Below are 18,846 nucleotides of genomic sequence, written 5' to 3' on the forward strand. Positions count from 1 at the left end.
TATGAGCCCCTGACTGGGGCTGCTGCCTTTCTTTCAGAGATGCCCTGCCCAGAAAGGAAGAATCTAGAAGAATCTAGAGAAGAATCTAGACAGTTTGGCTACCATGGCTTTGCTGAGGTGTGATGGGCTCCACCCAGTTCAAACTTCCCAGAGGCTTTGTTCACACTGTGAGGGGAAAACTGCCTACTAAAGCCTCAGTAATGGTGGATGCCCCTCCCCCCACCATGGTTGAGCATCCCAGGTCCACTTCAGACTGCCGTGCTGGCAGTGAGAATTTCAAGCCAGTAGATCTTAGCTTGCTGGGCTCCATGGGGGTGGGATCCGCTGAGCAAGACTACTTGGCTCCCTGGCTTCAGCCGCCTTTCCGGGGGAGTGAACAGTTCTGTCTCGCTGGCATTCCAGGTGTCAACGGGGTATGAAAAAACTCCTGCAGCTAGCTTGGTGTCTGCTCAAATAGCCACCCAGTTTTGTGCTTGAAACTCAGGGCCCTGGTGGTGTAGGCACTTGAGGGAATCTCCTGGTCTGTGGGTTGCAAAGACTGCGAGAAAAGCATAGTATCTGGGCTGGAATGCACTGTTCCTCATGGCATAGTCCCTCATGGCTTCCCTTGGCTAGGGGAGGGAGTTCCCTGACCCCTTGCACTTCTAGGGTGAGGCGATGCCCCACCCTGCTTCTGCTCACCCTCCATGGGCTGTACCCACTGTCTAACCAGTCCCAATGAGATGAGCCAGGTACCTCAGTTGGAAATGCTGAAATTACCCACCTTCTGTGTTGATTTCACTGGGAGCTGCAGACTGGAGCTGTTCCTATTTGGCCATCTTGCCAGCCACCAAAAGTTCTTTTTCTTAATCTTACTGTTTTATCCATTACCTAGTACCCTGAATTCTTTAAGAATGATCTTTTCTTCCTAGGTTCAATTTCTTTAAGGCTCTTCATTTTATTTATTTTATATATTATATTATTCTTCCATTTTTTAAGCAACTAATCAAAAACTTTAAAACAATGTGGGGGCTGAACCGTTTTCAGATTCCTGATGCTGAGAGGTTATAACTGGGCCCTTCTAATCCAGCATATAAGCTGATGATTTTTATACTGGAGCTTAAGAGGATTTGGATAAGGGCAATTTGCAATGTTATTAACTATTTGAAAGATCTTCCTTCTGTTTTGGTTTGCAAAATCAAACCAAAATAAACCAAAAAGCTCTACTTATATTTCATTTAACTGCTATAATTTAAATGGCCAGTTATTGGCTTGGTAGAGGGACAAAACATGTGGAAAGACTTCTAGTCACTTTGTCCTTTACTAACTTTGTCCTTTACTATGTAAGTCCTTCCACAGAAGACTTGAAAAATCTTTGGGACATTTTTATTTATGAGCAGCAAGCATTTATTGTACCATCTAAGGCATCATTTCTTGAGTTCTTTCTATGAGGCAAGAACTCTGCTAATTAGCCAGGCATGGTGGCACATGCCTGTAATCTCAGCTACTCGGGAGGCTGAGGCAGAGAACTGTTTGTATCCAAGAGGCAGAGGTTGCAGTGAGCTGAGATCGTGCCATTGCACTCCAGCCTGGGCAACAGGGTGAGACTCGGTCTCAAAAAAAAAAAAAATTAATTCCTAACTATGCAATTGGCCACAAGGGACCTTTCTCCACATCATGTGTCTGAGGAATATCTAAGTAACCATCAATAGGTGTCTGATTAAATAAATGAAGATAAAACCAAATAAGAAAAAAAAAAAAAAAAAAAAAAAGAAAGAAAAAAAAGAACTCTACTAAGTACTTGACATATGTTGTCTAATGTAATCCTCATAAAAAAAACACCATGAGTAGTATTACTATTCCATTTTACAGATAAGGAAACAAAAATACAGGGAGGTTAAATCTCAAGCTCAAGGTCAATTTGCTATTAAAAACCAAGCTGTGACAGCAAATTCAAGTCTATTTGACCTCATAATTCATGCTCTTCTATATCCATCAGTAAAATTGTACAAATTAAGGAAGAATGCCTTCCTTAGATGATTTCTCCAAGTTTTACATTAGAAACATACTACTTTCTAATTCTATGTCAAAATATTGTTGAACTGCTTTTTCATCAATTACATGGTTCCTTACCACCATCAGCTTGATGCTCAAAATTATTTTGTGAGGCTAACCAACATGTAGTCTTTATGAAATTTATTAAATAAGTCTAAAGGAATAAGAATTGCCATGAATATAGTGCACATCCCATATTTCTTCATTTTTGAATCACTAATTTCTATTTCTATGGTTAGTTCTTCTTTGGAAATCATACATTTTACTTGAACACAAAAATTTCCCATGGGTAGAATCCTATTTTCTTTTGTCTCCAGAATAGCTGATTAATGACAGCTAACTTTTACCTGATAAGGAAGATTATTTACATTTTAAAATCATAGGACAGAGAGACCCTGGGACCTACAGACACTATCCTAACTTCACATTGATAAAACTCAGTTTATGATGTCATTGCCCATAGGCCCTTCATCATACTGCTTTAAGTCACTGAAGCCATTTGCTATTTATGTGGATAAAAAGGACATGGCATTTGATTTTCTCTTGTCCCAACTACTCAGGTAGAAAATGTTCAGGTATAATGTTACAGAAATTAATTTTCCTCAATGCACCATGTGTGCAAATAACATTTATGAGGATAATTTCTAAAATACCTACTGGACATTCATTCCTGTGCTTTTTGTGAGGTCCTGGATTTTCAATAAATCAGAAAAGGTCTGGATTCCTACCTTCAAACCAACACTATTTGGTGATATTATTGTTAAAAGATATGCTTTCCTCCTATTCTTATAAAATATGACCATTCATGGCCACAAATGGACTCAGCCAACTGTGTCTACCTTTTAGCATGTTTCTATGCATAGAAACGTGTTATGATGAAATAGCAAGGGCAAGGAGTCCATGTACAGCAAGATGGAAAAGCTGATGGGAAATATTACCATTTTGAAAAGTTGCCAAGCAACTGATCTCATCAAATTTGAGCCTTTGCCTTTGAAGCCTGAGCAATGAGACCCTATATAGTTAAAATGATTTAATGCCAACTTTTCCCTGTTTCTATTTTCATGTTAAAGCTTCTATGTAATAATGACAATAACGAAAACAAACACCCAACATACTGGGCACTGAAGCAATTTACAATGTCTTATCACCAAATTCTCACAAAACTCTACAAGGCAGATATTATCATATTCATTTAATAAGAAAACTGAGGCCCAGAGTAACATCCCCAAGGTCACACTGGAATAATTAGATGGCAGACAAAATTACCAAGTATGGCTGATGCTATAGCCAATGCTAGTAACCACTAATCTAGATTGCTTCTGCTACTGGTATCCATATTTACAGAAATTATTCTTGTCTATCTTTTTAGGAAAGTAAACCTATTTTATGCTCTCTGATGTAAAAAGGACATAACACATTGTTGTTCATTTTACATCTCAGTTTAGCAGTCTTTTCCTAAGGCCTGTCAGGTTCATATCTATGATCTATGTAAATACATGCTCATTACAGTGTTAGTAAATCCAAAACAACATACACAAGAACATATAAAATCAGACTTAGTTCTGCTTGCTGGAATCAAATTCTTGAATTTAGAATGAGGGATGTAATTTTTGGAAATTATTTACCTACAATTACAAAAGTATTTTCATCACATTTAGCTAGCATTACCTCTGGCAAAGGTCAAAAAAATATTCATGAGTACTTAATCCTAGCTCTATCACTTACTAGTTGGGTAAGTTATTTAACCTTTAAGTTTTTTAGATTTCTCATCTGTAAAACAAATATTTTATTAGTACATACCTCATAGGGTTGTTGTGAGGATTAAATGGATTAATGCCTTTTAAATGCTTAGAACTGTGTTTGGCATACCTGAACACTCAACAGGTATTACAGTAAGTCCTCACTTAATGTTGTCTCTAGGTTCTTGGAAACTGGGACTTAAAGTGAAACCACAGATTACAAAACCATCTTCTTCCTCATTGTTATAAGAAAATGACATTGAAGGAAATGGCATTGGGATCAGCTGTGCATCATTTTGCTTAAAGTCCCAGTTTCCAAGAACCTGTAGATGATGTTAAATGAGGGCTTATTGTATTTACTTATTTTCTAGAAAGGCCATCTACTGTCAATCTACATCGTATTTGTTTAATTGTTTAGGGTAAATACCTGTACTTCTTTTAACTCATTCTTAACAACTAGAGGGTCCATGGTATAACATAAGAACCTTGGTTAAACAACATACTTTAAAAGCCACTATTAAGATATATTCAGGCCGGGTGTGGTGGCTCACGCTTGTAATCCCAGCACCCTGAGAGGCTGAGGCGGGCAGATCATGAGGTCAAGAGATAGAGACCATCCTGGCCAACACGGTGAAACCGCGTCTCTACTAAAAATACAAAAATTAGCTAGGCGTGGTGGCGTGTGCCTGTAGTCTCACCTACTCGGGAGGCTGAGGCAGGAGAATCACTTGAACCCAGGAGGTGGAGGTTGCAGTGAGCCGAGATCGCGCCACTGCACTCCAGCCTGGTGACAGAACGAGACTCCATCTCAAAAAAAAAAAAAAAAAAAAAAAGGAAAAAGAAAAAAAAAGATATTTTCAAATATTTTTCTTTACATCTGTTTCTTTGTCACTGTGTTTAATAACAGAATGTCCCTATTTTTCTATTATATATCTAAATTTAGAATATGAATGTAGAAGGAAAATACAGCAACTACATATACATTCAACTGAAAGCACACATGAAGAACTGTGTCATATCTCTTTTGCTTCTCAAAATCCTACCCATATTCTTATAATCTTAACTCTAAACTCTCTTTGAGTAAACAGATGATCTGGGAAGTTAATAGGAGAGAAATGGTGGCTAAATTCACATACTTCGAGGTAAGGGTTTTTGTGACCAAGAACAGAAATTGAACACTCTAAGGATAAAAGACTTACACAGTGCATTTTAAGGTATCACACAAGTGCTAAGAGGTTAAATTACCATTATTTCCAGAAAATGTCAAGTACATAGTTTTTTGTACTTTAGGATTTTTTAAAACAATATATTTCAGCAGGATTACATACTTTCGTTATCATTATTTTCAAATACAAGATAATATTGTTGTACTTGGGAGTCCAGGTAATGGGACTATTTTGTAGGTTAAATAAGTAAGTTGTCATTGATTATTGCTTATGAAGGTTTGAAGTTATTTCTGTTGGGGTCGTTAGGGTCTGGGCTGAGATATTTAGACAAATCTTTAGATCTCAGACACAGGCTTGAGAAGGTACCAGGTATTTGGTGGGATGACTAGCATTTAAAAACCCTGGATGAAATGGCTATTAAAACCCAGCATAAATGTAATGTGTACTTATTTGATTTCCAAGGCAAACTATGAGGCTTTATTTCCTAGGCTACTATAGCACTTGGTGCACACCTTCCAACTTACCTGAAGTGACTGTGATGCATCTATTTACTTGTTTCTTCCCTTTGGGTAATTAGGATTTATGGTTTTATTCATTTTTGTGTACCAGTGGCTGGCTGACTTTATGTATACAAGTATTAGTTGAATGACTTAACAAATAAATTGTTGGGAAAATTATGGCCCCACAGTCCTGTGCCTGACATATAGGTTTTATTATTTAACATTTAATTTTAAAAAGGTAAATACATTAAACTGTTATTTACTTGAAACAATCTTCAGGTTGTACTGAGGAATCTCCAGTAAAGTATCTACAAGTATCTACATTAAGGTTATATTTGTTTCAGGTTCAAAAGGTAAAAAAAAAAAACAACTTTGGAGAATACAAGAGTGACTATAGTCAAATAAATCATATGAAGACTACACTACTGTGCACACACACAACCAAAACAAAGCACCCTACCCAATCGACACTATAGAATGCAAATGCAGAAAAATGTCTTTCCCTATGAAAGCAAACCCATAAAATTAGAAGAAGTGACTGCTTCACCAGATGCACAGATATCAATGTGAGGTCATAAGAAACATGAAAAAGCAAGGAAATATGACACTTCCAAAGGAACACAACTCTAGCAATACACCCCAAAGGAAAAAAAAAAAACTGTATGAAATGCCTGAAAAGCAATTCAAAATAATGATCCTTAAGAAAGGAAACTCAGATAGAAGAGAATACAGACAATTCAACAAAATAAGGAAAGCAATTCATGATCTGAATGAGAAATTCAACAAAAAATAGATATCATACAAAAGAACCAAACAAAAATCTTAAAACTGAAGAATTCAATGAATGAAATAAAAACATACAACTGAGAACTTCAACAATAGACTAGATCAAGCTAAAGGAGGAATTTCTGAATATAAAGACAGGTCTTTTGAAATAATCCACTCAGGAAAAAAAAAGAAAGAAAAAAGAATAAAAAAGAATAAAGAAACCCTACATGACAAATGGGACACCATAAAGTGACCAAACATTTGAATTTAAGTGTTCCAGAAGCAAATTAAATGGGCAAAAGCATAAAAAACCTATTTATAACAGTTAATATTAAGTGTCAATTTGATTGGATTGAAGGATTCAAAGTGCTGTTTCCAGGTATGTCTGTTAGGGTGTTGCCAAAGGAGATTAATATTTGAGTCAGTGAACTGGGAGAAGAAGACCCACCCTCAATGTGGGTGGCACCATCCAACTGGCTGTCAGCGTGGCTAGAAAAACCAGGCAGAAGGAGGTGGAATAAGCTGGCTTGCTGAGTCTTTCGGCTTTCATCTTTCTCCCATGCTAGATGCTTCCTGCCCTTGAATCAGACTCCAGGTTCTTCAGCCTTTGGATTCTTGGACTTTTATCAGTGGTTTGCCAGAGGCTCTTAGGCCTTTGGACACAGACTGAAGGCGGCACTGTTGACTTCTCCACTTTTGAGGCTTTGGGACCTGGACTGAGCCACTACTGTTTTCCTTACTCCTCAGCTTGCAGACAGCCTATTGTGGGAGTTCACCTTGTGATTGTGTGAATCAATTCTGCTTTACAAACTCTCTTTCATATATACATATATCCTATTAGTTCTGTCCCTCTGGAGAACCCTAATACACTATTTAACAAAACAAGAGTTAAAAAATTCCCAAGTTTTGCAAGCAATATAGTCATACAAACATACAGGAAGCTCAAAGTACCCCAAAAAAGTCTTCTCCAAATCATATTATATTCAAACTGTCAAAAGTCAAAGACACAGAAAAAATTCTAAAAACAATAAGAAAAAAGTGTCAGATCACATTAAAAGAACCTCCATCAGAATAACAGTGGATTTCTCAGCAGAAACCTTACAGACTAAGAGAGAATGGGATGATATACTCAAAGTGCTGAAAGATAAAAATTGTTGGCTAATACTACTACATCCAGCAAAGCCATGATTCAGCAATGAAGGAGAAATAAAGTCTTTCCCAGACAAGCAAAGACTGAGGGAATTCATTACCACTAGACCAGGCCTAAAAGAAATGCTTAAGGGAATCCTACATCTATAAGCAAAAAGACAATAATTTCTATCATGGAAACACACAAAATAATAAAGTCACTGGTAGAGTAGAAACACAAATGAGAAAGATAAAGGAATCAAACCTTATCACTACAGAAAACCACCAAACTGCAAAGATAAAACAAAAAGAGAGGAAGAAAGCAACAAAGAATAAGCAAAACAATTGCCTAAACGATGGAGTAATTCCTCCCCTATCAGTAACAACCCTGAATGTAAACGGTTTAAATTCCCCAATAAAAAGATATAGACTGGCTGAGTGGATTAAAGAAAAACAAAAACAAAAACAAGACCCATCTCTATACTGCATACAAGAAGCTGACTTCACCTGTAGACACACACCAACTGATAGTAAAAGGATAGAAAAAGATACTTCATGCAAACAAAAACCAAACCAAGCATCAGTAGGTATACTTAGACAAAATAAACTTTAAGTCAAAAAATGTAAAAAGAGACAAAGAAGGTCATTATATAATGACAAAGGAATCAATTCAGCAAGTGAATATAATAGATGTAAATATATATGTACCCAACACAGGAGCACCCAGAAATATAAAGCAAACCTTACTAGAGCTAAAGGGAGAGATAGACCCCTATATAATAATAGCTATGGATTTAACACCCAACTCTCAGCATTAGATAGGTCATCTAGAGAGATAATCAAAACAGAAATGTCAGACTTAAACTGCACTATAGACTAAATGGACCTAACAAACATTTACAGAACATTTCATTCAACAGCTGCAGAATATACATTCTTCTCATCAGCACAAATAACATTCTCCAGGATAGACCATATGTTAGGCCACAAGTTTCAACAAATTTCAAAAACTGAAATTCTATCAAGTATCTTTTCAGATCATAATGAAATAAAACTAGAAATTAACCGTAAGACAAACTTTAAAAACTGCACAATTATATGGAAGTTAAACAATATGCTTCTGAACAACCAATGGGTCAATGAAAAAATTAAAAAGAAAATTTAAAAATTTATTTAAGCAAATTAAAACAGAAATACAATATACAAAAACATATGGGATACAGCAAAAGCAATACTAAGAAAGAAGTTTATAGCAAGAAATACCTACATCAAAAAAGCAGAAAGAATTCAAATAAACAATCTAACATTGCACTTCAAAAAATTAGGAAAAAAAGAAATTGGAAAAGCAAAAATAAACTCAAAATTAGTGAAAGAAAAGAAATAATAAAGATCAGAGAAGAACTAAATGAAAGAGACAAAGAAAGAAAAAAAAAAACCTACAGAAGACAAACAAAATGAAAAGTTGGTTTTCTGAAGGGTAAACAAACTATTGGCTAGACCAAGAACAGAGATTACCCAAATAAAGTCAGACATAAAAAGGAAACTTCGCAGCTGATACCACAATAATAGAAAGGAATATAAGAGACTATTCTGAACAACTATAAGCCAACAAATTAGAAAACCTAGAAAAAATGGATAAATTCCTGGACTCATATAATGTATCAAGATTGACTCAAGGAGAAATAAAAAACTGAACAGATCACTATCTAGTAATGAGATTGAATCAGTAATAAAAATGATCCCAGCACAGAAAAGTCCGGGACCAGATGACTTCATTGTTGGCTTCATTGCTGAATTCTACCAAACTTTTAAAGAATAACTTATACCAATTATTCTCAAACTATCTGAAAAAATAGTACAGGAGGAAATTCTTCCAAACTCATTCTATGAGGCCAGCAGTACGGTACTACTAAAATCCAACAAGAACAAAACTAAAGAAGAAACTACAGACCAATATCCCTCATGAACATGGATGCAAAACTTCTCAGAAAATGAAATCTAACAATACATGAAAAACATTGTATGCCATTATCAAATGAGATTTATCCCAGAGATGCAAGGATGGTTCAACATTTGCAAATCAATAAATGTGATACATCAACAGAATGCAGACAAAAACCATATAAACATCTCAATAGATACACAAAAAAAGCCACTTAATAAAATTCAACATCCCTTCATGATAAAAACTCTCAACAAAGTAGGTATAGAAAGCAATACACCTCAACACAATAGAGGCCAGATATGACAAACCCATAGCTAACGTTATATTGAATGGAGAAAAGTGGAAAGCTTTTTCTCGAAAAACTGGAACAAGACAAGGATGAGCATTTTCACAACTCCTATTTAACATACTAGAAGTGCTAACCAGAGAAATTAGATAAGATAAAGAAATAAAGGGCATTCAAATTGAAAACGAGAAAGATTGTTCTTTGCAGACAACATGTTCTTATATATAGAAAAACCTAAAGACTCCACAACAAAACTCTTAGAACTGATTAACAACTTCAGTAAAGATGCGGTATACAAAATCAACATACAAAAATCAGTAGTGTTTCTACATGCCAATAACAAACTATCTGAAAAACAATCAAGGATGCAATCCCCTTTATAATAGCTACAAAAATACTAAGAAATACAGTTAATCAAGGAAGTGAAAGATCTCTACAATGAAAACTACAAAACACTGATGAAAGAAACTGAAGAGAACACAAAAAATGGAAAGACATCACATTTTCATGGATTAGAAAAATTAGTATTGTCAAAATGACTATACTACCCAAAGCAATCTACAGATTCAGTGGAATCCCTGTCAAAATACCCACGACATGCTTCACAAAAATAGAAAAAAAAATCCAAAATTTGTATGGAACCATAAAATACCCCAAATAGCCAAAGCATTTGTGAACAAAAAGAACAAAGCTGAAGGCATCACACTGACTGACTTCAAATTATACTACAAAGCTGTAATAACCAAATCAGCATTGTACTGGTATAAAAACAGACACATAGCCCAATTATTTGATTGAATAATTATTTGAATGGAGAATTCAGAAATAAGTCAGGTGATTTTTGACAAAGGCAACAAGAACACACACTGGGGAAAGGATAGCCTCTTCAATAAATAGGGCTGGGAAAACTGGATATCCATATTCAGAAAAATGAAACTAGAACCCTATCTCTCACCATGTACAAAATCAACTCCAAATGGATTAAACGCTTAAATATAAGACCCCAAACCATAAAACTACTAGAAGAAAACACAGGGGAAATACTTCAGGACATTGGTCTAGGCAAATATTTTTATGGCTAAGGCTTACAAGCAACAAAAGAAAAAAAACAGGCAGACGGGATGATATCAAACTAAAAATCTTATGTAGAGCAAAGGAAACAATTCATCTGACAGGGAACTGATATCCAGAATATGCAAGGAACTCAAACTACTCAACAGCAATAAAAGAAATATTTTTATTTAAAAATGGGCAAATGATCTGAATAGACATTTCATGAAAGCAGACACACAAATGACCAATGGTATATAAAAATGCTTAATGTCATTTATCATTAGGGAAATGCAAACTAAAGCTACAAAGAGATATCATCGCACCCCAGTTAGAATGGTTATTATCGAAAAGACAAAAAATAAGAAATGCTGGCAATGATTCGGAGAAAAAGGAGCTCTTATACAATATTGATGAGAATGTAAATTGGTACCATCATTATAGTAATTAGTATGGAGAGTCTTTAAAAAACTAAAAACAGGACTACCATATGATTCAGCATTCACATTACTGGGTATATGTCCAAAGGAAAGGAAATCAGTATGTCAAAGAGATATCTGTATTCCCATGTTTACTGCAGCATTATTCACAGTAGCTAAGATACGAAAATTAACCTATATGTCTATCAACAGATTAATGGATAAAGAAAATGTGATATATATATATATATGTGAATATTATTCAGCTCTAAAAAAGAATGAAATCTGGTCATTTGCTGCAACATGAATGAACCTGGAAGACATTATGTTAAATACGTCAGGCCCAGAAAGATAAATACTGCATGTTTGCATTCACAAGTGGGAACTAAAAACTTTGAGCTCATAGAGAGTAGCACTGTGGTTACTGGAGGCTGAGAAGGGGAGGGGTGAGTGGGAGAGAGATTTTGAAGAGACTGGTTAATGGATATAAAATTATAGCTACATGAGAGAAGTAAGTTCTGGTATTCTATTGTGCTATAGGATGGCTATAGTTAACAATAATTTATTATATAATTTCTAATAGCTAGAAGATTTCGAATGTTCCCAGAACAAAGAAGTGATAAATGTTTAAAGTGAATAATATGCTAATTACCCTGATTAGATCATTACCCACTGTATACATGTATCAAAATATCACTCTGTATCCCATAAATATGTACAATTATTATGTGTCAATTTTAAAAAGTTGAAAGCAATACTGAATGACACAAATAACTCTGCTTACTTCTCTCTTTTAAGTATGTATATATTTCTTTTCTCCTAAGTTGTTTACAAAAAGGTATCAAGTATTTATAGGCTATCTAAATTTTCTAATATTTAAAAAGTATTCTATTTTAGTCAGGGGAGATTTGTGGCACATGATGGCATTAGGTGCTTTAAACTGTAGTCCTAAGGGACAACCAATTTATAGCCATTCAAGTAAGAACTTAGTAAACATTTTTTAAAATAAAGTCATCAGTAATCAATCACTTTCATTTGGTGACTGTAATTTCTCTTAAATTAAACACTAATTACCTACTTCAACATAAGTAGAAAATAGCCAGATAATACTGGGACACAAACAAAGAAGAGTTGATATACATTACTTCCTATCCAGTAATAGGCAGTCAATTAGTATGTGTGGAATGATTGAATAAGAATAAAAATTTCATATTATTTCATGGGGCAAAGGTAGGGATAGCAAAGATTACAGGCCTCTATACTCTATATTATAGGTTTACAATATAGTAGAGGAGAAAAGTAAAGGTTCAAATATCTTCAATACTTAGCAGTTTAATTGCCACTAGAGTAGTATAGTTGAGGAGTTTATGTTAAAATATATTATTTATTCCTATGATTAAAAAGCATATGTACAGAGAATAACACAAAGTAAGATAAGTATGGCTTCTACTATTTAGGATCATTTTGGGGAAAATTTTTCTTTCATACTTATTACCAAAGAGCTGAAAGGAAATAAGACATATGAAGATATGTGATGACTGCTCTTTTGAGACCAAAGGAGGGAGGTATATGGCCATGACAGACAAGTGAGGGGTATGAATAGAAAGGAAGAGCTAAAAACAACTTTGCTTCTGCTCAGCTCCCACTGATCAAGTTTGAACTAATTAGCAGGGATGCTGTCCTTCCTCAAAGTATAAGCTCCTCACTAAAAATGATTAATTTGAAAAGTGGAAAGGGAGGAGCAGAGACTTTCAACTAAATCCATTCATTCTTGCAAAAGAACCACAAGCTTTACTACTTTAAGCAACTGTATCTGCAAATCTTTCAGATATACTATAACAATTTTAAGTATTTGTGACTGGGTTACTTTTTTGGTCAAGAATCAAAGATTAAAACAATCCTGTGCCCATCATAACTCTAGGTCCATTTTTGCCTTAAATACAGTAAGTTCAATCCATTCTATTTAAAATCCACTTCCACTCTAATGTCAAATAAATTTTACAGCTTCTTTAAAAAATATAAAAACTGAGGTGAGAATTTCCCCAGAAAATTATATTTCTTAAAATCCCTGAGGAATATGGAGATAATTTTATTTTAAATAAGTCATGTTAACAGTAAGTATTCATTTAAAAAACAGAAAAGAAAAAAAAAAAAACAACACTTGAATTTTTCCAAACTGGCAACATCTAACACACAAGAAGTGCATGTGATGCTAAAAAGATTTTTATAAATCATTATGAACTAAAATGTTACCTACTGTTCTTTCTTATCTTTTGAAAATCTAGAATAATTTTTAATATCATATCTCATATCATGTAGAAATTCCACTTGGAAGCACATGAGAGAGACAGATCAATTATAAAGATTCAAAAGCTCCTAAGTAACTCTCACAACCCGAAAACTTATTAAAGGAAATTGAGATTCCCATGCCAGAAATATATTCTTACATAAACATAAGAGAAGAACTCTTACCATAAGTTGGGGTGCTTTCTCGTCTTCCTTGACTACTTGATCTTCCTTTTTCATATTCATAGCAATATAAGACAGTATCTTCTTCGACAATATTAAATCTCTTTCGATATTCCTGATCCAGAAATGAATTTGGTGATTCAGATCCCTTATGCACTGGCTTGCCCACCATATGTCCTCTGAGGTCTTCACAAGGAAGGTTTCCTTTTTCATCCCTAAAGAAAGGTTAGAGTCAAGGAGAAGGATGTAGAAACATGTTAGGGTAGTAAATGGCCGAGGGTCTAAAATACTAATAATTTATTCCCACACAATATATCTCCTGACCTTTCCAAACTTTCTTTGAGATTTATAGGGCAATTTGTAATTATTCTTATTTTGCTGAAAACAAAATGGTGAGTCTCAGAAAGGCTAAATAACTTGCCTCAATGTTACATAGCTAATAACTGACAGAATTTGAAATAGGCCATGAAACATTTTACTGTTGCCCAAGTCCATTTTTCACTGTACCATGTCATACATAAATTGCTTTTAGTGTTCAAGACAGTAGGTATAATGCTAGTAAAGTTAACTTAAGTATATAGCTTTCTTCTGCCAGTTTACCTTTGCATATAAATTGCTTTTAGCGTTTAAGACAGTAGGTATAATGGTAATGATGTTAACTTAAGTATAATGCTTTCTTCTGCCAGTTTACCTTAGCACATAAATTGTTTTTAGTGTTCAAGACAGTAGGTATAATGAATGGTAGTAATGTTAACTAAAGTATAATGCTTTCTTCTGCCAGTTTACCTAATTGATTCTTGGTAAAAATTTGCACTGCTTAAAAATAAAGATGTGTTTAAGAACTACCATAAGGAGCACTGTAGCCTTAGGAACCAAATTAGCATGATATAAACTTGTATTATAAGAAATTCACACAACATGTAATTAATTTTAAATAAACCTTAATAAAAAGAATTATTCTCAGTATTCAAACTCTACGGATCTCATTTAAGAGTAAAAAGACATATTCCCAGAACTCATTCTAAATGAATATATCAAAATTTCATTATACATCAATGTTTCTTGAGGAGAGAAGGTAAAATAATTTGATAAAATACGGAGTTTAAGAATGGAATTTAGGGTGATGGCAAGTTGATTTTTTTCTTCTATAGGATTCTAGAGAAAAACACCTCTAATAATTTATGAGCTCTCTAAAACCTATTACTCACACACTGTGTAATAGGTAAATTAAGCCCCAAAACTATTTTGATAGAAATAGTTCATTTGCTATTTGTTAAATTGAATCTTGTTTATTTTATGAAATGTTTCACTGATTACCTATGAACTTTTTGTCAGAAAAGCTTGTCTTCTAGAACATGACTATGAATGTAAATGCAATGTTTCCCCACTTGTGGACCATTAGTTAAATTTCTTCCCTTTTCTTAATTGTTTCTGGTTACCCTAAACAGTGCCATGAATAAATGCTGTCAAACAAGAAAAATAATTTAATTTTATGTTAAGTGATAAGACTAAAATCTTAAATTCATAGAATAAACTAAATTATAACAAGACAGCTAAAAAAAACAATTTTTGAATTAATTTCTATTATACCTTTTTAAAAGGGTGATGAGCTTATAAAAGTAATGTGAATTCTAAAATATGAGCCCCAGTCTGGCAAAAGCCTGTATTTCTGCTTCTGTGTGTAAATGTTTAGATTAGGTTTGTCCAAATGTAGAAAACTATATTCCCAGTATTTGAAATATGTAGCAAGTAGTAAACAACATTCACCAGACTGACAATCAGTGAGTTTTCTTATCTGTCTAACCCATCGCAAGGTGCTGTTGCCATTTACATTACCATTTACTCTTTTATTTTCTAAAATAAAAGTATTGCTTATTACCAAAATAGAACTATATAAATAGTTCTTAGGCAACATGAAGGAAATATCCAGGTAGAATTTTATTTCAGCTTGCTGAAAACTTTTCCTGAACAAATTGCCTGGTTAGTCCACTATCAAAAAGAAATTGATGCTGCAACTAGCTTGGAAGCAGCCCTAACGAATTCGTGGCACTGGAGTAAGGTTATGCCTATCTGTAAATGAACAGACCTCGTGCTATGAGGATTGTGACATGAACGTTAATGCAGCTGAAATCAGAGGGTGATTCAGCCCTATTAATACACCATGCTATATTTACATGGAAACATCTTGTGGCAGGAAATTGAAAGGGATGGTATTTTCTACTGTATAATAACATGAGGGAGGGACCTTGTATCAACAAGATAGATTTTTAAAACAAATCTATATAGAATGCAGTAAAATACTGTTGAATTGAGAAAAGTACCAAGCAAAACCAAACTTTTCAGTAGAATGAATAGATACATGTATTGTGTATGCAAATGTGTGTATGTGTATGTGTGTGTGTCTGTTAATGTACATATTCATGTCATGAGTCCCTGGAGAACTCAATGTGTTAATTCATTCTGATGTAAAGAGTTTTTACACCTTTCTTAATGTTGTACGTTTATGCACATAAGTAATAAATCTGTGCCTTTGCTCTAGAAAGGATTTAAGGAAGCATTAAAAGAGCATTGCTTTGCTGAACTAACTTTATATTTAATGGCACACAGTAGAGTTAATAAGAGAAATTAGTGCTTAAATGTCACAGTTGCTCAAAGACCTACAAATTCTTCATTTTCATCATAGAAAAAGAAATTTGGTTAAGTATAGAAATGTACTATATATAATGATAATGAAACTGTGTATAGTCATAAGACATGTAATAAAATGCCAGCCAAATTTCACTCACTTCACATACGAGTGTTTTATCTTTTAGAGAGAAAGGCACTTTTGCAATAACTTTTTTTCTGGAATAAATGTGTTCAAAAAATCGTAACCACATGAAAAATATTCTGTCTAACTTGAAAACTAGTCCCATCATTTTTCAAGTCTGTTTTCTTTTTGAGATGAGAGAGGTTTTATTATTTGCAATCCAAATCAAACATATATGTTCACATACTACCAAAATGCCTATCCTTTATAAACAAAGTTTTTTAATATGGGGAAAAATGTTCAGAAGAATTAAACTAGGTTCGTAACATTCATCTTCAAAATGAGAAAATGGGGAAAAAATTGCCAAGGCTGTATCTATAAAAATAATCACAAATGCAAAAAGTTTTGACTGTCAACTTAACATCGAGCCAGAAAATGCCGACACTTATATAAGGCTGTGGTTCAAAGGGGCTTTGATGCATGGATTGTTCTGACTCCTATATTGAAAGATTTTATGACTGGTTAAGTAACAATTTGACTCAAAATGTATTTAGAATATTCTGTTAAATTATACACTGACCAACTAAGAATCAGTTATGGCGATACAGTAAACACTATGAATTTTACAGAAAAGTATGGAGCTTTCAAGCAATACTGACAAAACAAGGGTCACTATGTTGATATTTCAATTTCACATTCTCTAATATTTTAAAAGAGCATCTTCAAGCTTTTTACTGGCTTCAATATAGAGCCTTTATAATATGTCCACCACACTCAGAAGACAGAACTGGATCATTTTACTCTTTTGTCCTCTTAAGTGTATTTTAAATATTTTCTGTAGAGGAGACACTTTCTTTGTAACAAGCTCCTCACCACCGAAGAGGAAAGAACATTTTAAAACTACAGAGATTTGATAAAAATAATCTTTTGATGTTTATCTGTATATGTAGACCTCTGAAGAATAAGGCCTTTTAAATAATTATTTGCACTGAAATAAAAATCTTTCCAATTAAAATGTAAACAAATCATAAAAAGTCACTTCCTGTTTGGAACACACATACTTTCACTGCTCCTCATGCAAGAGTATGTGGAAAATCTGACACTGTCTTCATAGAATTAAAATGCAACTTGCATTTTACTAGGATACTGGATGGATTTGTATATTTGCTCGTAAATTGAACAAAAGACTGTAAATTATATTTTAGATTTATGAAATGTCAGCTTAGTAAACTATATCTTATAAGTCATGTTCCAATGGCTATATTTAATTCTCAAAGAACTAAAATATATATAAAACTGACTATAGTTATATTACTAGATGACAACATGGTATTTGCAGATAAACCATACTGCCATGCAGCATTTAGGTCATATAATGTCAGTAAATCATCATGTCTAATAGAATATAGATTTCTGAAACACTAAGTGTACTAAAGAATAATGGAAATTAAACACAGAGAATTCAGTTCTTTTATATATGAAAGAAATTTAATACTAATTATGGCTTGAAAACAAGAGACCTTAAATTATTGTTTTTGAATGCAGAACTAATTTAAAAATTGAATCAAGTTTTTTGTGATTGGTATTAATGATCCCCATTTAGTGCTAGTCCTTTTCCATAATTTTTGTATATCACAAGCCTGGATATTAGAATGCTTTTAGGAAGAATGCATTATGACATAAAGCTGTATTCTTCTACATCTGCAAGGAATTTCAGATAAGAATCAATAAATGAAATAGAGATACAGCCTCAAGAAATCTAGAAAATAGACTTTAAGGGTAATTCATTCCCTTGTAAACTCTACTTCCTGAAAGAAACATTAATGAATTAATGAAATAAAAATTTCAGATACAGGATTAGTAGAGGAAAAAAGACAATATCCCTCATAATCATTATCAAATAATATCTTCCTCATTACTTACATTTAAGAAAGCATAAAAGTCATCTATAGAGTTTTTTTTTAAATGTATGAAATGCTTCAAAGTAACCTGAAAATTTCTGGGGCTTTTTAGCCAAAGAACCTCACTTATTCTTTACTTATTAAAAAAATCCTAATTGTTATTTAATATTACTTTTTTCTTCTTTCCTATTATGAGATAGTATAAAATACTTAATGCACACCAAGTATTTATATACAAATTAGTCATTATTACTATTAACCAACGTGCATTCTCTATAATGGGCATGATTTTGCAGAATGTGTTCAGAATTCCTAACTGTGAGAAAATATTCAAGGTGTTCCTTGAGAATTGACTTTGCAGTTTATATGCTGTTAAGTTTACCTTTAGCTAGAAGCTGCCTAGGACAACGTGATAGTTTTATACCTGGGAATATATGGTTCTGCAGGAGGAGGGGGAATGTAGAGATCCTGGAGGGCAGAACTGTCTCTTTTGGTGGGTGTACTGATGGTGCTGGAAGGCGTGGCAACGCTGCTTGTGGGACTTCTAGGTATAAGAGGCTAGTTAAAATGAAAAAGAAAATACATACGCACACAAACAACACACAAAACAACAACAACAACAATGACACATAGTTATCATTTTAAAATTATCTATTTCTGCAAAGTTTTTGAACTTGGCTGAAATCAAGAAA

The 18,846-nt window shown here is 33.7% G+C and overlaps 1 protein-coding gene across 4 annotated transcripts in view; it reads right to left on the reverse strand.

Moving 5' to 3' along the window:
* CNKSR2 (connector enhancer of kinase suppressor of Ras 2) overlaps positions 1–18,846 on the reverse strand; it is a 292,795-nt gene that overhangs the window by 114,491 nt on the left and 159,458 nt on the right. For all 4 annotated transcript variants that reach the window (XM_011963747.1, XM_011963746.1, XM_011963749.1 and 1 more), the window contains 2 exons: positions 18,579–18,712; positions 13,508–13,719 (listed from right to left, as the gene is read on the reverse strand). In XM_011963747.1, coding sequence (XP_011819137.1) covers positions 13,508–13,719; positions 18,579–18,712 — 346 coding nt within the window. The remainder of the gene's footprint in view (positions 1–13,507; positions 13,720–18,578; positions 18,713–18,846) is intronic.

This window comes from Colobus angolensis, unplaced genomic scaffold (genome assembly GCF_000951035.1).
Source record: "Colobus angolensis palliatus isolate OR3802 unplaced genomic scaffold, Cang.pa_1.0 Scaffold622, whole genome shotgun sequence".
Lineage (NCBI taxonomy): Eukaryota > Metazoa > Chordata > Mammalia > Primates > Cercopithecidae > Colobus > Colobus angolensis.